Source organism: Anastrepha ludens, chromosome 4 (assembly GCF_028408465.1).
Source record: "Anastrepha ludens isolate Willacy chromosome 4, idAnaLude1.1, whole genome shotgun sequence".
NCBI lineage: Eukaryota > Metazoa > Arthropoda > Insecta > Diptera > Tephritidae > Anastrepha > Anastrepha ludens.
Genome location: NC_071500.1, coordinates 90,921,812 through 90,943,783, shown reverse-complemented (window position 1 = coordinate 90,943,783; position 21,972 = coordinate 90,921,812). Strand labels below are relative to the sequence as shown.

Below are 21,972 nucleotides of genomic sequence, written 5' to 3'. Positions count from 1 at the left end.
GCTAATGTTCAAATACCTCAGTGGATTCCTTATTGCACTGTCTTATCATATACAAAGTAATATTCGTCAGAACTGTCACTATTTAACGCATCATCTCTATATTGCTTAGCCATCGTGCGTAGGATAAAATATAAAATATATAAAAATCCTGCTGGTTCCTCTATCAGTGACACTGAGAGACTGAATCGAAGAACTGAAATGCGTTCTGACTCTACCGTCGTCTCACATCGTAAGTTTACATTATAAGGAAGATAAGACTTCATCGCTAATGGCCCCAATGTCTTTGAATGAAAACGTGACTCTTTTACTATACCTAACGCGTCCCCAAAGGGTTAACGCATTTTAGTCTTCTAATTGTTGCCCATTCTCATTAGCCTTTTGGGACGCAATCCGCGTTTTGACCACACTTGAAGTGTGTACTGCAGACTGATCTAATTAATAGCTCCAAATCTTTCAATCTCCAAGAGCTTTGTAACTGTTTCCCGTCATTTTATAGTCTACAATTTTCAATTCGAACGCGCCATGGTACGATATTGGTCCACATACCATAACACCACCTTCACCTCCGTTCTTAAGTCATGGAAATAGTAATTATATCCACTCAAAGTTACATTAAGTAGCTCCATATGAATATCCAACTTTATCTATAGAAACTTGCCTTAGAAACTCCAACGACCACTTCCGATCCACATGTGGGTAGAAGGATCTCATGTAAGTTGCATGTGAGTGTTACCACTCAGTGTTCTTTAGGTTGACTCATCGTTCACCTATTCAATGCCTGACCACAAGTAGCAAAAGGAACTCTGGCTTTGCGAGAAGCAGCAGCGGATGCACTGAGTAGCCAGCTCATCAGTCATAAGTCCCGATGACCTGGACCTACTCATTTTAATTTGATAGCGAAATATACATAAAAGACTTATAGAGAAATAAGACCATCAACCATCAACGATTCTAGGACATTGATTTCCTAACCACTATGGTCAATAGCAGCCAAATTCCTTACCAGTTCAAGCGTAAAGTGCAGAACTTTGAAAATAACTGACAGTCATCTACCGCGAAGCAGCTGGGAGTGTCAAAACTATCGACCACTCAAAATCAACCTTTGTGAGGGGCATACAAATCTGCTATTCAGGCTAATCTGAAGCGAGTGTTATGAGCCTTAAAGCGCGCTACCGAGGATTTGCGTATTTGGAAAAGTTCTTATTAAATAAAATAATAAAATACTTGCTTGTTAAATTGATTTATTTACTGTATGGACTGCTTTTCATTTGAAAAATTTCCGGCAATTTTGAGAAAAATATATGGCCCAATCAAGTTGGCAGATGGCACACATCGTATTCGATCCAATCTAGAACTTGAACACCTCATAAAAGGGGCGAAACATCATGAAATACACAAAAGCCCAACTAATACGCTGGCTTGGACACGTAGAAAGAATGTCAGGGCAAAGAGCACCAAAACGAGCCCTCAAGAAGAAGCAACCATATGCGAAGCGAACTAAGGGAGACCAAGAAAATATGAATAGATTCGGGTATCGATGTCCCCAAAGAGATAAACATACAAAGCTGGTAGCGATTGAAGGTGGATCGAGAAATCTGGATAAAGATGCACTGTCATGCTAAGAAAGAAGAAGAAGATCCATGTAGCCCATCCAGATTGAACTTCTTTTTTGTCACTAACTACTACTACTTTTTTCCATACACCGATCCGTTATTCGTAACAGAACTCCAAGCCATGTAGTCCCTTGCAAAATCAAGGCGGCATTCTTTGCGAAATTTATTTAAAGGTGTTTGTTTTTGTAATTTTTTATGCTTCAAATGTGGCGCTTTTAGCTTCGCTGGCTGCAACATTTTCCATTTCTTTCATTTTTGTTGTTGAAAGTGCGGAATTTCATCCATTGCTCAGGTTTTTACCGGTGTCAAAGCCATTGCAGTTCTGCCTTTGTTGTTCTCACCACACGAGGCACCTTGTTTCATGTAAAAATCCACAACGTTTGGACCTCGACCAATATTTTTGGCAATTTGGCGATTTGAAAGACCCTCTGAAAAACGACATGATATTCTTTAACCAGCATTCAATATGGTACAATTCATTAAAAGTGATAAAAGAAAAAAAAACGACTTGAGCCAGAACTCCATATCTCCATATCGATCCAGGCGCTTCGGCATTCAGCACTTTATTCAGTTGACAAATCTTATAGCTGAATAAAGCGCTGAAAGCCATAGCGCCTGGAATGCTTGGTTTTTAAGTTCTAGCTTTACGGTGTTGTTCCCAGGAATGGAAGATTCGCTTTTAAACTTTTAGGAATAGGGAAGGAAGGGTATAGTATGTATTAAAGGTGATATGTATGAATTCAAAATAAAGAGTTAGGCCCCTATTATGAGCAACATTCGATCTTCGACTGTAGTCGAAAGTGCTGATCGAACGAATTTTCATTTGGTATTATGGTGCTCATTCGTTGAAGAATAGGACTATTGTGAATTTCGATCGCTCGACGCATTTACAATAGATAATTTTTTCTCAGCTGATACAGCAAATCAAAATAAAAGAAAAACCGATTGTGTTGAAATTCTTTGCTAACATTATTTTTAAAAGGTAAAAAAAGTATTTTTTGTGAAAATGAGTACAACGGAGTTGTGGTTCGACGATTCATCGGACGATGAAAGATTAGTGGAACTAGCTAGAAGTAGGAAACAGTTGAGGGACGCATCCAACCACTTAGAAATGGCTTCCACTGAGTAAATTTAGAGCTTTCAAAATGTGTTGACGTACTTAATATTACAGAAATTTCCTTACAGATTTTTAAAGAACTTTAGATTATCTAAAGAGCCGTTTGTGAACCTACTGTCCAGTACAGAAAATCAGTTGCAGCAGTGCACCCGAGCCAAATTGATTCCAAATATTTTAAAGCTAGCCACAGTTCTGCGAGTTTGTGCTCAGGGATCGTACCAATTGAGTATTGGTAATGAAGGTATGCTAGGACTTGCTCAACCCAATGTGTACGATGATGCTGAAGATATTGAAGTGGAGTCAAATAACGGAGAATTAGAAAACATAAGAAATGAAATTTTGAGAATATTATAGAAAAATCTAAAAAGTATTAAATAGAAACCTTTACACCACACTTTCTGTTTTATTTTTGTTATAAATTTTCTTTATTCAATTATTCGTCATTCGAAAAAAATATGAAAATGTATTTCTATAAACATCGCAAAAAAAACCATTATTAAGCTTAATCCATTTTGCTGCCGTTCTCACTGGTGGTCCCAAGCAATTCAGCTCCGTTGTAAATTCCTCCCATTTTTTTGCTGCTTGAAGTTTGGTGCAAATCCCTTTTGCGAATTGTGGATTCGCCTTTCTAATTGTTGTTTGGTACTCACGACTTTCGCCCTGCATAATATTAACAAAATTAGTATATATTTATTATTTGGTTACTATAAAACCATAAATAATCGCAAACAACTTACACTTTAACAAGTTTTCCCACTATACGCTACACGATCGAAAGCAAAATTGCATTCGACTCTAAATTCGGTAAACAACGAAAATTTCGATAGGGTTGCACCGCTCATAATACCAAATTGACATTCGATTTTCGATCTTCGACAACCAGCGAATATCGAAGATCGAATACAACTCATAATAGGGGCCTTAGTTTTATGGCGTCAGTCGCGACATTCAACAGTCACACCTCGTAAGTTTGTATACCTACATATGTATATCTTAATTTAATTACCTCCACGTAAACAACCATTAGTGAGCCACTACGCACCAGACTAGCGTCTACTAGAAAAACAAATTTATAACTAATCACACTTGGATTTAAATAATGTTGATAAAAATAAAGTAATTTACGATAAGTTGATAACAAATATTTGGGAAAGATAACGAATATTTGTAAACAAAAAGAAAAGAAAAGAAAAAAACAAACAAAAAACAAATAGCCAAATAATTTTCACATATGTACTATATAAGAATACGAGTACATTTGTACGTGCATACATGATGTGGTGCTAATGGCGTCAGGACTGTATCCTAATGCGATCAGCGGGATCCTTCAAAGGGCGCTAGGTGAGCTTAACTCTTGGGCTACAGGCTGTGGCCTAACTTAAACCAGAACTTATGCTATTTACGACCTTTAGCCACTTGTAAACTACTGATAGATAGGGAAACTAACAATAAGGTAAATACAAGTTGGCAAAACCTCTCAACATGCAAACTAAGCAGACAGGCATGGCCGAAATGGAACAGCAATCGATCAAAAAGCTTGTTAAGATTTAAACTATAAACTATAAGAAAAATGATAGCGGTATTAACTGGTCATTGTCTGATATGCAGCCACGCTAGAAGGTTAGGACTCCGGTACTTCGATTTCTGTAGAAGCTGTCTAAATACAGAAGAAGAGGAAACAGTCAGGCACCTTTTATGTGAGGGTGAAAGCTTAGCGACAAGGAGGCTCCGCACTCTTGACATGGCATTTTTAATTGATGTAGCGGACATAGCGCATCTAAAACTAACGAAGCTTTGCTCGTTTATTAAAGCTACCAGATGATTTGAAAAGGAACCCATAGGATAAGGATAAGTTCACGTGGTATCACAATGGACCTATGAAAAGTCTAAGTTTTCCATTGCGACAGCCACCCCACCTACCTACGACTGGATATAAGGTACCAATTTTTACCCTACCAAATATTAACGGACAAACCCTCTCACTTTCACCCAGTGCAAAGTACTTAAGGGCAATTTTGTTCTCCAAATTTAGCAGGAAATTAAGCGTCGAAGAACGGTTAAGGAAAAGCAGAAATTGCTTTATGCTTGAAAGAAGATTGGGTCTTCAACCCAAGTATACATTACGTATGGCTCGGTGGTTTGGTGGAAAGCTCTAGAGAAAGAATATATATATATATAATTGGCGCGTACACCCTTTTTGGGTGTTTGGCCGAGCTCCTCCTCGTATTTGTGGTGTGCGTCTTGATGTTGTTCCACAAATGGAGGGACCTACAGTTTGAAGCCGACTCCGAACGGCAGATATTTTTATGAGGAGCTTTTTAATGGCAGAAATACACTCGGAGGTTTGCCATTGCCTGCCGAGGGGCGACCGCTATTAGAAAAATGTTTTTCTTAATTTGGTGTTTTCACCGAGATTCGAACCGACGTTCTCCTTGTGAATTCCGAATGGTAGTCACGCACCAACCCATTCGGCTACGGCGGCCGCCTAGAGAGAGAATACAACATCAAATTACTCGGCAGAATACAAAGATCACCCTGTGCAATAACGGTCGGTGCAATCAGAGCATGTCCTAGGGAGGCCCTCAATGCACTGACACACGTTATTCCAATAGACCTACGTATTAAAAAGACGGTAACCGTGAGTGCATTTAGGTTAAATGAAGCGGGTCGCTGGAAAGAGAAAACTTATGGTCATGCCAGTCTATTATTGCGACAAACTCAGTTAACCTCGGTGAGGACTGGCAACATCGACCCTACTGTAACATTCAATAGGAATTTTGACACTCTCTTTCCATCTAAAAAGAAATGGAATAAGGGATTCTCACTAAACAGCTTCGACACTACAGTCTATACAGACGGCTGTAAAATGGATTATGGTATTGGAGCTGGTATACTTGTATGTATATTCTCATAGACTTAAACGTGAAAAATCTGTACGGAAGTACTTGCAATTGGGGAAGTTTGTTGGCTACTAATCGCAGATTTCTCTTTTAAGGGCAATATCGCTATTCTTTCGGATAGCCAAGCTGCAATCCAGACACTGGATTCGGCTACAACAACCTCTACAGTGGTGGCACAAAGTAGGAAAAAAAAGCAGATGAACTGGTAAGAGGGGAATCTGCCATGTATAACATTCTTGCAGAATCGGTATTCACACCACTGGGTGCAAGCAAGAATGAAATTTCCCTAAAATACCTCCGAGTCGCGGATTGTAGATGGAGAGATCAGACAAAATGCAAAATTAGCAGGACTTTATGGCCCACCTACAACCTCAAACAGTCGTCAACATTGTTAAACATGAATCGACGGGACGCCTGGAGACTAACGGCAGGCATAACCGGCTTTTGGCCTATCGGAGAACAAGCAGCCAAAATGGGCATCCCTCACAACACATACTGTCACAGTTGTAAACAACCGAAGAAAAAGGAAACAATATTCCAGTTCTTCTGTGAATGCCCTGCCCTATGGAAGAACACAATGTTAACCCTGGGCAAACCGCTGTTCGAGGGTCTCGAGCAACTGTCTGGATTAGATATCGATAACCTAATAAGGTTCTTAAACCGCACAGACCGGATATAATCAGGCCGTAAATAACTGCAAACAAGTTGGTAACGAGGAGGTGGCAACAAAATGATGCGGAAGCGCTAGTTGGATTCTGGATGAATCACCATTCTAACCAACCAACCAGGGTGTCACATCGCGCGCAAAAATTTCTTAATATAATCAGTTAATAGTCAAAATCGTATTGCTTTCGCAAGCTTACAAACAAGCCTCGAGTTTTGGGAGAACGTTTTTTTCTCCGATGAGAGCAAGTTTTGCACTTTTGGAATCAAAGTGTGTAAGATTGTGTGGCGAAAAAAGAATGCGGCCCTCGATGATAAGTGCAACTTAATGCCTACTGTGAAGCAAGGTGGTGGTGGAGCAATAATATGAGGATGCATGATTATTGAGTCCACTATGGACAAATATGCATACCTAAATATCTTGAAAAGAAATTTGACGCAAAGATCTGAGGAATTAGGTCTACGAAATGGCCACTACTTTTAGCAGGATACCAATCCGAACCATACTGCTGACAAAGTTAGGCTTTTGTTACTCAATAACGTTCCTCATCAGCTTCAAACACCACCACAATCACCAGATTTGAATCCTATAGAGCACCTATGGGATTTACTGGAACGAAAAATCCACCAGCACACAATTACCTCAATGGCTATGCTCAAGGAAGTGCTGCGCGAGGAATGGGCTGAAATCCCTTCGATGGAAACCTGTAAGCTTGTCAATTCCGTGAAACGTAGGGGATATCGGGCTACTTCAGAAGAAGAAAAGAACCGATTTTTTCTTGTAACATCAAGATATATTTCGTTCTGCTTTTTGCTGCGTAATAGCCCCATTCAAGAGCTACGACGCCAGTGCTAACTCAGGTAAGTCTCGTTTGAAAATTTTCCGTAAACGCAGCTAAACAAAAATGAGTGAGAAGTACGCGAAGCGTTTCGAGGCGGTATTTTTATGCGCGTATTCCAAAGGGCCGAAATTATCTTAAGCCGCAGCTGCAAGCGTGATTAAAAAATCAAAAAAGTTTGTTGTGATGTGGAATCAGCGATAGAAGGTGTACAAAAATATTGATGACTTTTCCGAGCGCGGCTTGAAGCGAATGACGACAAAAAAGCAGGATAAAGTGATCGTCCAACTTTTTAAGCGAGATCCTTCTTTGTGACTACGCACAATTCTTGCTAAAAAGGGAATAGATGTGAGTATCAACACTATCGAACGACGACTAAAGGAGGCGAACATATCCTACCGTCCCACATCATCAAAACCATTGCTCTCAGAAAAACACATTGAGAAACAACAAAACAAGAAGAACACAGTTACGGACTGGCCTTCCCAGTCCCCAGATGCTAACCCCATTGAAAATGTATGGGGAGTTATGAAAACGCATCTTGCCGGAAAGCCAGGCACTCGAGTGCCAAATTCGTAAAATCTGGTCCTCTTTGTCGACGATGATCTTCTTTCGAACTACGCAGAAAAGCTGGTTCAAAGCATGCCGAGAAGATGCCAAACTATACTAGACAACGATTGAGACAACATGGTTTATTGAGTAATTACGACTCGTAGCTTTGTGCACACCTTCATGTAAATTTTTTTTATATAACGGGTGGGCCATATAGCGTTTGCTTTTTGCACCACCTATTTTTTTGAGAATGGTAACACAAATAACATGTCAAATGTGTTCATAATTTAATTAAAGGTTTGGCATTTACGAAATGGGACGCTATACGCTTAAACAAAATTGGGAAATATTGAAGACCTATTTTCAAAGTGGTGAGTCTTCTTCTTCTTTTCTGATTTTCACATTGGTGGCTACGTCAATAAGCAAAATTAACGGATTTGGGGCTCAGAAAATCCACACGTTACTGTAGAGAGAGAAGCAAATGCATCCACAACGAGTCACTGTTTGGTGCGGTTTTGGTCTGGCGGCATCATCGGGCCATTTTTTTTCGAAAATGAGCGAGGAGCTGGGGTTGCAGTAAATGGCGAGCGTTACCGTGACATGCTCAACGAGTTCTTGTTTCCAAAAATTGAAGAGGATGACATAGACGACATTTGGTTTCAACAGGACGGTGCAACTTGTCACACTGCCAAAGTTACACTCCAACTTTTGGCTACCGTTTTTGAATTCCGATATCAATTGGCCGCCTCGGAGCTGTGATTTACGCCCGTTGGACTATTTTTTGTGGGGAGCCGTTAAGGACAAATGCTATGCGAACCATCCAGAGACGATTGATGCTTTAAAACACGAAATCGAAGTTGAAATTGGAGCCCAAACAATCGAAAATGTGCTTAAAAATTGGGTTGATCGAATGGCCCACTGTAAAGCCAGTCGTCGCAGTCATTTGAACGATATTATTTTTTATTCATAAGTGACAATGTTCAATCTTCAAAATAAATAAAAAAGTTTGAAAAAATATTGATTAGTTTTTTTTTATAGCCGATTCAAAAAACAAATTTTACATGGCCCACCCTATATGTATATCTTCTATACTTCGTGAATAATCGCGGTTCCTTTTTTTCTGACACAGACTGCACCTTGTACGCAGACTTTTTCTAATGGATTTGGAGAATGGAAGGCGAATGTTTGTTGTTTGTTTGTTTGTTTTGTTTGCATGTTATTGATGAAATATATATCTCTTTTATTTTCATGAAACTAAAAGCTAAATATCGATGAATGAATTTAAAATAAATTAGATTTTATACAAACTATATAAAAGCCTTTTTTTCATTTAATTATTTTTGTTGGTTCCATTTAGGCAGAATTTTACTACCGAGTGTGTGTTTTCCGGCAGTGTTGCCATCGAAAATTCTCCTAAACCCCTAAATTATGGGAATTAAGTCTAGCAGTTGAAGCGGGATAAGGACTAACCCAAACAAAGTGCTGGAAGTGCTAATCAATTTACCTGCCCTAAATCTGGTAGGGAAACACGTGACCGCCGCCTCGGCGCTCAGATTCAAAAGTTGGGCGCTATGGAAAGACCGGAGGTTTGGCCACGCTTCTATTTTGCACTCTCTGAATAGTCACAAACAAGAAATAGACTACTCTATCCCTAGACTCATCTTTGAAAGGTGGGCGATAATGTTGGATATGGAGTTTTCTCGAAGGAATTAGGACTGGGGCTATCAGTTCGACTACGAGACTACTACAGCGTCTATCACGCAAAGGTACTAGCTATAAAAGAACTGGTTACATATCTAAATACGCACGCCGTAGCAAAAACGACTATAAATATATTCTCGGATAGCCAGGCGGCCATCAAATCAATGAATGCGGCTTTACTAAAATCGAAGATTGCACAGGAATGCCGGGCAGCTCTAAATGATATTGGTGACGTATTCAAGGTCAGCCTTATTTGGGGTCCGAGACATAGAGATATTGAGCGAAACTGTAGAGCTGATGAGCTAGCCAGAAAAGGCAATGCTCTCCAACTGTTCAGTGATAAAAGTACCATTGGAATACCCATGGCCTCGAGCAAATTAATAATTAAATATAACATTAGCCAAGAGCAAATAGGTCATGGAGAGATGAAGTCACATGCATATCAGTTTTAAGCTACTGGGGCCGCAAATAAACAAGAAAAAGGTAAAGGGAATGCTTAGTCTCTCAAGGGCGAATATCTCGTAGGTCGTGGCTTGCATAACCGGTCATTGGCTATTTGGGAGGCATTTCTCGAGACTTGGAGTTTTCTCCCATGAATTTTGCAGAAGTTGCAGAGATGAGGAAGAAACAGTCGAGCACTTCTTTTGCAATTGTCCAGCCCTAGTTAAAATCAGAGCAGGTTGTCTAAGTAAATACTTTTTTAATTCTCTTGCAGAACTGTCTGGCGTGGGGTTGGCATCAAACCTACGTTTCACAAGAGCCACAAAATGATTCCACGAAGGAAGATAAATGAGGTTCCCGTGTAGCATAGTTTTAGCACAACGAACCTGTAAGGTCTAAGTGAGTTGGCCGTGCAGGCCGACTACCACCATAACCTAACCTAACCTAATTGATGCGGATTAGTTGCACTTCATTCCGGAGATAATTCGGAATTAAGCGGTAAATCCCCATTAACGCCACGGTCTGCCTCTCTGGACAAATATAAACATATTTCGTATTTTGCCTAGTTGTGTTTTGCATATTGGCAAAGCAAACGCATACCACCGCTGGAATGGCGAACAAACGCGTTCGACCGAGACTGAATTACGTTGGCGAACGAACGCATACGAACATTTTTCATACCAGCACTTTTGGGCAGGCAACTACTTTTGTGCGATCGTTGTTCGTTTGCCAACGAACGCGAAGACAGCTTTTTCGCGAAAGCTCATTTGCGCAAGCATTTATGGCGATCGAATTTTCTGCACCACCCTGGTTTAGAGTTTCCTTTGTAAATATTGCATAAATCTACTGCAGCTGTACACAAGAAATTATTTAACTATGCAGCTGTACATAAGAAATGATTTGTACATATATACACGCGTACGTATACAGTTTTTATTTATTTTTATTTGTTTATTTTACGTCATATTTCAATTTATTATTAAAATTCCGCTACTTCAAAGCTGTTCTCGGATATGGGAGTATAAAAAATGAAGTGTACAAAATTAACTAACTGCTGTTTTTATTTAGTTTACTCTTTATAAATGCAATTTAGAACGATATAATGCACTGTAAAATAAGGCGGGTGGGTGAATACACGAAAATGATGCTGAAAAAAAAATTTTTTTGATTTGATTTCCTATCATTTGCCTGTGTAAAGTTGAAACAAACTTTTGACATTTAGTAAAAGATGAACATTTTTTTATTGATTTTTGTTGTGCTAGCTTTTCTAGTACAATGTATAAAAAATCTTTGAAAATGTAGTTAATATAATATGAAAGATCGTTATAATAAAAAAGAGCTTAATTAAAATATGATAGCCAAATGAAAAATCAATTTTAATTGAACACAATCAATGATTTCAACTCATAATAGAGTTATTTATGTAAGTTTTGAAATTTGTATATTTCAAAACGGCATAACACTAATAAGTAATTAACGCTATAACGGTAAACAATTCACATATCTACTTATGGGGTTAGGGGTAGTCAGAATTTTCAAAAAATTGGATTTTTTTTGCATTTTCTTAAAATATAATACCTTAAAAATATTGTGAGAAAATAAGAAGTGAGTCTGACAAATACTTTTCGAGTTATTTAACAATTAACAAAGGGCGCTCGGGCAAATCGGCAATTGATAGTAAAACTTTAAATGCGTTTTTCTCAAAACCATGTTTTTTGAACTGGTGATCACTGTAACTTAAAAACCGCTTGGTAGATTTCAATAAAATTTATACTGCTTTTGAAAAACATAAACGAAAATCTGAAAAATATTTTCTAAGGCCGCCATATATGTAGTTAATTTTGAAAAAAAGCTTCGATCAGGCACAAGATTATCTATTATTAAAACTTATTTCTCTTGTCCGATTGAGTTTAGATGAATCTCCAAGGACTTGTGATGATCACCGCAAGGGACTTCTGGAGAAACGGGCTCCACACAAACAGCGATAACTTTTATAATTATAATTTTTTTAATATTTTTTTTTTGAAATTTTGTTAAATTCAAGTCGAAACATGATGTATTAATGCTTTGTTTTTATTTTTGTAAAATATATTAAAGTAATTGACTAGCAAAAAAAAAATTATTGAAAAGCATCATTTTTTCAGGCCTCTGACTACCCCTAACCCTTTATGCAAGTGTACAATTACATGCATATATGCATATGTATACACACACATATATAAGATATAAGATCTCTTATTATAATATTTCGCAACTGTTTCCACTAACTCTTATTTGCTATAACACCAATCGAATATAAAAGAAAAAAAAACAAAAAATCAAAACGACAAAAAATTATTTATGCGACTCAATGTGAAGCGTAGAAAATATTAAGTCGTAAAAAGACAGGAAAATACAGTTATAAACATTTGTAGTTAACAGTCGTGAATTATTAAAGTAAATAAATAAATGCCACGGATTTCGTAGTTACGTTTTGTAAATTTAGTGACTGATATGGCAATGGAAAATTCTGATGCTAAGTACAATAAACTTCTTGCGCAATAACAAATTTCTAATTACATACATACATACACATGTATGTTTGTATATATAGATATGCCTATGATATAGTACAATACATATGAGCACTAGAGGCACTCAAGTGCAATAACATTGCCACTGCTATTCGCATAATTTCTTTGTTTTGTTCTTTAAATTAGCTAACTGTGTTCTTTTTGCCATTAAGTCTATTTAAGCTGAGTTCTTAGTGAGAAAATGAAAATATTCATCGAAACCTTCTAGTGGATGCGAATCATTTTCCTCCTCGGGTGTAAAAAAACGTATCGCTATCTTGTGGGCATTTGAATAGAGATCGTCTGTGTCGGAGTCATCATCTGCAAAAAATAAAAAATAAAAACGAAAATATAATTATGTATTCAAGCACATATGTACATCTGTACATACGTATGCATATTCAAAATAGCTGAAATCTAATCTAATATGAAATCTAAGTATCCATCTGAATACCAAGCAATTAACAAACTAAGAATATTCGATCTAAAGTTATTACGAAAATTTGATTTTAAATACCTTTAAACTTCTTTGTCAAATACGAGTATTCGCAGCCATTTTATACAAGCCTAACCACATTGCAACCATAATTCCACTAAGGTAATCTTCTTTACAAACACAAAAAAAAAAAACAAAAAATAAAATAAAAATAAAAAAAAAACAAAAAATAAAAATAAAAAAAAAAACAAAAAAGAAAAAACACATAATGGGTGTTTTTTAACCAGCTCAAACAACCAAACTCCAAAATACAGGATCCGGCACTCGAAGTGTAACCAATTTCCGACCGCTCGCGCACCTGATGCACGGCCATCAACTGTCTGTTAGTTGGCTAAATGACAGTCCAAAGTATTGTTTACAGGCGCGCGGAAGCATTTTGCCGAAAGTAAACGCGAAAAAAGAAAATCAGTAATGGATTTCAAACGTCATAGCAAACGTGATTGCATTATATTTGGTTGGAAAATCACAACCAGCGATTGCTCGTGAGCTCGAGCATCTTAAAGTAAATCAAGTTTTTGTTTATCGCACCATTACTCGTTACAATGATACTGGTAACATCGCGAAACGTCATGGAGGTGGTCATCAAAAGACAGCAACGTCACGTGAAATGGTTCAAAGAGTGAAGAAGCGACTTGAGCGAAATCCCCGACGAAGTGCCAATCAAATGGTGAAGGAACTGAAAACATCTGATCGTAGCATCCGCTGCATACTGAAAAATCAAATCAAATCTCAAAGTCAATCCTTACAAGATCCAAAAGGCGTAAGATCTCACACCAAAGTAGCAACGAGTCAGACTTGAGAGAGCGAAGGAGTTGCTTCGTTTGGCCGAAAGCGGCGAGAAAATTTTCAAATTGAGCAATTCGTAAACTCCCAAAATGATAGAGTTTCTTTGACCGACCGTTCATACGAAAATTTGAGTCAACGATCCGCCAAAGGTAATGGTTTGGGCCGATGTAACCGCAGATGGGTGCTCACCAATCGTTTTCATCGAGCCTGGCGTCAAGGTGAATACGAAATTTTATCGGGAAAGTTATTCTGGAGGTTGCTTTGAAGCCGTGGGCAGACAAACATTTCGGTAGCACAGCATGGATGATTCAACAGCACTCAGCAAGGTCTCGCAAAGCTCGGGTGAACCAAGAATGGCTAAAAAACAACGTTCCGAACTTCATAACGTCCACACAATGGCTCGCAAATTCACACGAAGCGAATCCGATGGATTATTCTCATTGAGAGCAAAGTCCGAGCTAAAAGATTCACCAGTCTCGAGGTGCTGAAAAAAGCCGAGTGTCCGTGAGTGGGCCAAAATACCCGCAAATCACATTCGGGCAGCTTGCGATTCGTTGCTGGACCGTTTTAAAGCCATAGTCAAGGCAAAAGGTGGTCATATCGTGCTCAAGTAAATCGATTCTTAATTTTGTATTAAATATTTTCACATATTTTTCACTTTGAATTGAATAAAAGTAATTTTCCAAACTAAATTTATGGCCTTTTCAATTGGTCACACTTCGAGTGCTGGACGCTGTATTTCGGAAATATTGCATATTAAGAAATATTGAGTACTAACCTACGTATTTCTGCTTTCGTGCCTGTCGCGCCCTTATCCTTGGCATCACCGCCTCATCGGCTATATCCAATTGAGTGGCGGCGGTTTGACGCGAATAACGCACCGGCATTACGTGGAACCAATAGTCACGAAATAAACAACGAAAACCGGGCATCTCACGTAGCAGTTGTAGATCTTTTGGCCGCTTCGAAAGCAATTTAAAAGCGCGCAATTGCAGGCAATCCATTTGTGACGTAGAGTTGATTAGACGTACAGACGATCTAGCGGCCGTCGAGCAGACCATTGCATAGAGTTTCACTCGTGAACTACATGGAATATTCCGATAGGCCACACCAAGTGAACGACGATTAAGGTAAAACTCCAAAGTGCCGTGCGACCTATCCAAACAGATGCCTACAATACAACCCTGAGAAAACCTCTGACCATAGGATTTGCGTACGCCATTATGTTGAATTTTGCCACAGTATGAGAGGCCCCACGATTCAGCATTGGTGCCGAGCGCCGAAACGAAATGGTACTGGAATTGATGGAGTGCAACTTTGTCGGTGCCAATACCGAACATCTGAAAGTAGAGGAGGAAAGAAAAATAAGTACATAAATTTTAAGCATAACGACTGTGAGATGATGCACGACAAAGAGATAAGGAACTAAATAAAAATTATTTAAAAATTACATCTGCTTGCGCATGAATATGTAAATATGTACATATATGTAAGTAAATCAATATGTGTGCTTAATAACTATTGCAAATCATAGGTATGTAAGCTAACCTTTTTTACACACATAAATACTATGTCGAATTAATTAGGAAAGCCACTTTATCAGCGCGTGTGCGCACTTAGCGCATTCACATCCTTTGTTTGTGTAGAGCTTAGATGTACTTGCGGAGAACATACAAAGAGGGTTCTAAAAATTTATTGCAGCTAAAAAAAAAGAGTAAAATATAAAACGAGTAAGTAAAACAAGCAGCACTTGAAACGTGGTACGTGCCATTTCTCCGGCCAAGTGCACTCACTACTGCCGGGCACTGCGCGCATTCAACACTCTTCCTTTGTCATTTCACATATTTAATCTGTTACAATTCAGATAAGATAATGTAAAATAAATGTGTAATTATAACTCTAATGGAATTTTACATAAGATGCTTCTATTTAGGGTGCCGAGTGCCGGTTGACATTGAAACCGCATGAATGAGGCGTAAATTAATTAATAGCAAAATAAAAGTGTGAATTTTTTTTGTAAACCCACACAAAGTTGTGATTCTGTATGACGCTAAGTGCACATCGATTTAAATAGATTAACAAATATTATTAAAAAAATAAAAAAAAACAAAAACAAAAGCATTGTGATTTCGTTTGCTTAGTTACAGCTTTGACTCCTCGTTAATAAATTCTAATTTCTGACGCACGAATATGTAGCTTAGGTGATGTTCCTTCTTTCAAAATTAAACTCAACTGGTATTCTAACTGCGTCAATTTCACCAATTATGCCATTGAAATTTAAAGTGTCACATACAAAAGACGTTTGACGACATACATACATATGTACCTCCATACATATGGATAAGGAAATGCCACGGGACATCTCACATTTTGCTTAAAGATTTTAACCATATGCCAACGTTTTCAATTGAAAGCAATTGGGTGGCTTCTAATCAATTGCCCTCACCCAATATAGACAAACATACAGATATATTTAAAGAACGTAAAGAAATAAGAATTCCACTGAGTGATAAAGGAAAGTGTGCAGAACTAAACTTTTTATTTAAGTGGTTTAGGGGTAGTCAGAATTTTCAAAAAAAAATTTTGTTTTAATTTCTGAAAATTTTTTTTTTTGTCCGGAAAGACTAGCAAGTACAGCACTCAGACACAACTAAATCCATTGTACTGCACTCGGATTCCCTTTTTAATTTTCTTTAAATCTACTCGACCTCCGAAGAAATCTGAGTAGGACTTATGGTGCCAAAGAGCCAAGGTGGTCGCTTCTTAACACATCAGTGCCAAAGACCTCAAGCCTGATTCGAGTGAGGGCGGGGTAGACGCACAGAAAGTGGTCCGTCGTCTCATCCTCCTCTCCACATGCTGGGCAGAGTGCATTGTCTGAGATGCCCACCTTTTCCATGTGCTGTGCCCATAGAAGGTGGCCCTTCATCAGTCCAACCAGCCTCCTACAGTTGCTTCTGCTTAGGGACAGGAGGAACTGCGACAGTCGGTCAATCATGACAGGTAACATCAGTTTTGTCCATCTGCAGCCTCTCTCAGCCTGCCAAGCTCGCTTGTGGGTTAGAGTAACCCGTTTGCTAACCGTGGCTTTGATGGCTGCAGAAGGGAGTGGCAGAACGGGCTCCGGGCCTCTTAAAGTAAAATATCTTAAAAATATTGTGTGAAAATTTGAAGTGAATCCGACAAATACTTTTCGAGTTGTTCAACAACAAAGGGCGCTCGGCGCAAAACTTTAAATGAGTGTTTCTCAAAATAATGTTTTTTGAGCTGGTGTTCACTGTAACTTAAAAACCGCTTGGTAGATTTCAATAAAATTTATACTGCTTTTGAAAAACATAAAAAACTGGTGCTTGATCGAAGCATTTTTATTTTTTAAATATCGATTTTTTTAACAATTAATTGTCGGTTTTTTTCTCGAAAATCTGAAAAATATTTCCTGAGGCCGCCATATTGTTGATTTTGAAAAAAAAGCTTTGATCAGGCACAAGATTATCTTCAGGTCAGTCCATAAGTTCGTGCGTTTTTTAAAGGTGGTTTTAAAATTATTAAAAAAGATGTTTAAAGTATTTATTAATCAATAATATATTCTCCTTCATTATTTACAATGTCTTCCCAGCGTATAGGCAAATTTTTAATTCCCTGCTTAAAAAAATTGTTGTCCCTGGAGCCAAAATACGCTTCGATATCGCTTTTTATAGCTTCTTTGAGGAGTAGTTCTTGTTACTTATATGGGATTGAAGTTCACGGGAAAGGTGATAATCACAGGGTGCTATATCCGGAGAGTATGGTGGATGCGGCATTAGCTCCCATCCGAGCTCGTTCAGCTTGCTTAATGTTTGCCTTGCGGTATGAGGTCTTGCGTTGTCGTGATGAAACAAAACTTGGCGTATATTCACTAAAGACGGTCGATTTTTGTTAAGTGCCTCATTCAGGTTTGATAGCTGATGGGAATAATAATCAGTAATTATCGTCTGGTTTGGTGCCAGAAGTTCATAACAAACAATACCGGCCATATCCCAGCAAATAGACAGGAGAATCTTCTTGTGGTGAAGGTCCTCCCCAGGGGTCGGTTCCGGTGTTTCGTCTTTATCTAACCATTGGCGTTTGCGAACCGGATTATTGTAAAGAGCCATTTTTCATCACCAGTAACGATGCGGTTCAAAAAACTTTCATTTTCAAGCCGTTGCAGCAGCTGAGAACACAAATTCACTCTCTGCTGAAGGTTGGCGACGGAAAGTCTATGCGGAACCCATTTTCACTCCTTGTTTTTATAACCAGTCAAGTATTTTCGTTCTCCTATCATTCCCTTGATGTTATTAACAGTAACAATTGCTAGAGAGCCATGTTCAACAATAATTTTTCCAAAAAGCTCGCGAAATCACCGATTATTTGAAGAAAACGTGTGCTGGGAAAAATGCATCCAAAAATGGATCTGGAAGCACGTCAATTTATAGCCCATTAAGTACTACCAATCATTACAGCACCATATTCTGTTACAATAACAACAATATGTGGCTTCACGCTGTTGACCTACTTTATGTGTGTCTCCAAGCAAACAACTCAAAAATCCATGCGGTCATAAATTAAAAGCCATCATTTGGTCCAGTAAAATATCTAGCGAGCGCACATACATTCATACATACATATATGTACATAGTATATGTACTATGGAAGTACGTATTTTGTCTTGACTGAGGTCATTAGGTTTCTTCCTAAGCATCAAAACCAAAGTTAAAGAACTCTGTTGCAGTTGTGTTGAAATATTTATGTGATTATTTTTTTCAAAATAATAATCTTTAAAACATATCTTCAATAACAACTAAAAAACAAAAATATTAATTGCTGTTTCGAGTGCTTAGTAGTACCAACGCTTAATCACCAGCAGATAGCTGGAACATTAAATTAAAAAAATATACTCATAGAAACAGAGGCTTTAAAACGTTGATAGACTCGAGCCCTGCGATAATATAGGACAAGATTATTTATGTATGTATATGTATATGTACATATATGTAAATACATATGTTGCCGGACTAATAATTTTGTTTCTTGTTTTTTTGAAGCAAAACAAAGGGCACGAAATGAGCTTTATGACAAAGGCATTGATAATAAATTCAATGTAAACAAAACAAAATCAAAGTAGTAAACTCTATATATGTAAAAATATTTTGTACATCTACAGGTAAAAAGTTGTACATTCGCATTTAAACAATGACTGCATGCGTTTGAAGCGTGCGCTTATGCGACATAAACTGGATATTGATGAGTGCGATGATTATACTTTATATATATAGAATTTCTGATCAATCACCTAGAGACTATATTGAATTTAAATGCGATTGCCTTAAAATTAATTTTACCTACTATATTCCATAAGAGCACATGAGCGCGCAAAGTGATAAGTTTGAGAATTGAGCGGTTAAAATTTTATAAATAGAAATGCTAAATTATAATCTCAAAAGAATTAAAGAAATACTACAATATATGTATATATAGTACAATATATAAATTTATAAAATATAAAAATAGAACGCCCTTATTTTTTATAGATTGATGAAATTTTAGGTTTACAACATATATTTTATTTCTATTATTATGTACATATATTAGTATTTATGTATACATATATACGCATTAGGCAGAAAAAGATTCTGAACATGTGTAGTGAAATTAAATGAGCTATAAATCTGTATACTTGAAAAGTTTTTGAAAATTTTGGTCAAAATTTTGATGGCAATTCTGGGAAATTTTTTGTATTTTTGAAACTTTTACTTAAACGTTTTTCTTTTACAGTAAGTGCTATAGTTTTACAAAAAAATTGGCGAAAAACATTAAACTGGACAAACTTTGTGAATATTGCAGAAAGAAAAACTGAACGCATATTTTTTCAGGCTAGTGTATATATGCATATGTATATGTTCTCTAATATATAATATATGTATGTATACCTACCTACTTACAAGGTGAAGTCTAAAATAAACAAGACTGAGCTAAATCAGAAACGATAGGAGCTTTAATCTGATAACTTCGAGTTTATTTATTCAAAATAGTCCCCTCTGACCTCGATACACTGTTTCGCGCGATCTAAAAGCTTTTCGAAAGAGTGTTTCAGGTCATTGACCGGAATGTCCTTCAGGAAGTCGGCGGTTCAAGCCTTTTGGATGACCTCCACGGACGCAAAACGTTTTCCTTTCATGGCCAAATGCAGTTTTTCGAATAGGTAGAAGTCACAGGGAGCCATATCAGGCGAATATGGTGTGTGATTGATGGTTTAAATGCGATGAGATGGTGCATTGTCATGCAGTAAGCGCCAGTTTCCTCCTTCGCGGTATTCAGGGCGAATTCGACGAATGCGTTGCAATAAAAGCTTCAAAACGCCCAGATAGAAAATTGCATTGACAGTTTGGCCCTTTGACACGAACTCCTTGTGGACAATTCCCTTAAGAATCGTAAAAACAAATGAGCATCGAGTTGATTTTTGACTTCTCCAAACTCAATTTTATGAGTGATGGCTCATCTGGAGCCATCCATTCGGTACTTTGACGCTTAGTTTCAGGTTCATGTTGGAAAAACTAGTTACAATGTTGTAAAGGATTTTCTCGTCTTTTCTCTTTGATGAGGTATTTCGAATGTTGAATTCTGAGCAATTTTTGGTCATCAGTAAACTTGTGCGGAATGAAACGTGCACAGACCTGTCGTAAGTCCAAATGATCAGTTCAAATGCGAAAAATCGTTATTCTGGAGATATTCAACTCCGATTCCATGAATTTCAACGATGATTTCGTTTTAGTGATAAGTGATTTTGGGCGGCCCGTATGCTCATTGTCATTTATGTCCTCACACCCATCTCTGAAACGTGTAAACTACTCTTGAACTCTGACACGACAGTCATCGCCGTCAACTTTTTTCATCAATTTAAATGTTTCGGAAACGTTTTACCGATTTCAAAACAAAACTTGATATTAGATCTTTGTTCGAAACTCATTTTTGTACCCATAACACAAACATACTGACACTTTAGACGCAATAACTTCGCTTCCACTGAACCGAATGTTACCAAGCATTCACTGGAAGTCAGCTAGGGATGTAACTTTCAATGCACTAACTCATTAAAAAGATGGCGCCATCAAAAACATTAAAATAACGCCAGTCTTGTTTATTTTGGACTTCATCTTTTATAATATAAAAAAAGATCGCGCGCTAAGTTAAAACCGCACATTAGAAGAATATCCTTAATTGACTCAACCAATAACTTCGCAATTATTTTAGTGATTTACTATAATTTAGCACAATGCCTTTTAAAACTCGTTTTATATTTTTTTAACAAATGTTTCACAACATTAATACTCACCACATCGGTACCCGCCAGTGGCGTTAGGACGCGCATCTCCCAATAATGCACCATACCAGCTTTCAGCGGCAGTTCACTGCGCACGATTCCCGTACCCTGACTATAAGTGGGATGAAAGACAATGTCAGGGCCAGATATTAATGTGTCACTGGCCTCATCCGGCTGCCAACTCCATTTTACTCCACTGGGTTGACAAACCGTATTTTCAGATTCCTTCACATTTTCACTTTCTGTCATTTCATTTTTTTCTTTATTCTCTGTAGGTTCGCCACAACGACATTTTATTAAATTCGGTATATATCCTTTGTGGGCGGAGAGCAGTACACTGTCTGGAAACTCACAATCACAAAAGGGTTCCATTGGTTGTTGTGTATAATGCGCTGAACTACCTTGTGCGTATCGGCGACGAAGGGACATTTTTCTAGTTCTGGAATGTTCGTTATATGTTTACGTTTGTAAGCGAGAATTATGAATGGTTAACAAGTGTGTTGGCCAAGAAGCGTCTAACAACATACACGTAAACACGCACGCACGTAATGAATGACCATTTATGTATGCGTGGAAAATTTCACAAGCAATTTGCCGGAGTTGTTTTTTGTTAGCGTCTATACAGAAAACTTAAACAATTAGTAATAGAGCGTTTTTTTCAAGTTAACTAGCTGGCGCTTCTCACGAGTTCCGTTAAGCGACTGTGTTAACGCCGGTGAGTAAACCTATTATTATTAATATTCAAGGTGGATTTAATAAGGTGACAGCATTCACCCAGCTGAATTTTTCGCCGTAGGTATGGCTTACGTCAAAATGATATGCTTTGTTTGTATGTATTGGTATGTTTACATTCGTATGTTTACATTTGCTTGCTGATTTTGACATGATGCTTGCACCAAACGCAACAACAAATACATGTAGGGTTTTACTTATATGTGTTTGCTGTCACCTGTAATAAATCCGCCTTGTTAAT

The 21,972-nt window shown here is 37.7% G+C and overlaps 2 protein-coding genes across 3 annotated transcripts; one reads left to right on the top strand and one right to left on the bottom strand.

Annotated features, from left to right (window-relative positions):
• The first annotated feature begins 2,377 nt into the window (after positions 1–2,377).
• Positions 2,378–3,124, top strand: LOC128862055 (uncharacterized). Its single transcript, XM_054100457.1, has 2 exons — positions 2,378–2,738; positions 2,799–3,124. The coding sequence occupies exons 1-2, from the start codon at positions 2,620–2,622 to the stop codon at positions 3,082–3,084; spliced, it is 405 nt and encodes a 134-aa protein (XP_053956432.1). The 5' UTR covers positions 2,378–2,619; the 3' UTR covers positions 3,085–3,124.
• An 8,495-nt stretch (positions 3,125–11,619) lies between these two features.
• Positions 11,620–21,750, bottom strand: LOC128860155 (SPRY domain-containing SOCS box protein 3). Of its 2 annotated transcripts, XM_054097442.1 has the most exons (4): positions 21,012–21,750; positions 14,439–15,000; positions 12,896–12,984; positions 12,612–12,699 (listed from the first exon to the last, which is right to left on the bottom strand). In XM_054097442.1, exons 1-3 carry the CDS (start codon positions 21,426–21,428, stop codon positions 12,911–12,913), a joined length of 1,053 nt encoding a protein of 350 aa, XP_053953417.1. In that variant the 5' UTR covers positions 21,429–21,750; the 3' UTR covers positions 12,612–12,699; positions 12,896–12,910. The 2 variants fall into 2 exon arrangements, with proteins under 2 accessions (XP_053953416.1, XP_053953417.1); XM_054097441.1 differs by lacking the exon at positions 12,896–12,984 and having other exon boundaries at positions 11,620–12,699.
• Positions 21,751–21,972: the final 222 nt, after the last annotated feature.

Excerpts from the sequence above, each read along its gene's own strand:
- LOC128862055 (XM_054100457.1), top strand. The coding sequence starts at position 2,620 with ATGAGTACAACGGAGTTGTGGTTCGACGATTCATCGGACGATGAAAGA. Across the intron at positions 2,739-2,798 it reads TTAGAAATGGCTTCCACTGA|ATTTTTAAAGAACTTTAGAT; the intron begins GTAAATTTAGAG and ends ATTTCCTTACAG.
- LOC128860155 (XM_054097441.1), bottom strand. The coding sequence starts at position 21,428 with ATGTCCCTTCGTCGCCGATACGCACAAGGTAGTTCAGCGCATTATACA. Across the intron at positions 15,001-21,011 it reads CACTGGCGGGTACCGATGTG|ATGTTCGGTATTGGCACCGA; the intron begins GTGAGTATTAAT and ends CTCTACTTTCAG. Across the intron at positions 12,700-14,438 it reads ACGAAAGCAGAAATACGTAG|ATGATGACTCCGACACAGAC; the intron begins GTTAGTACTCAA and ends TATTTTTTGCAG.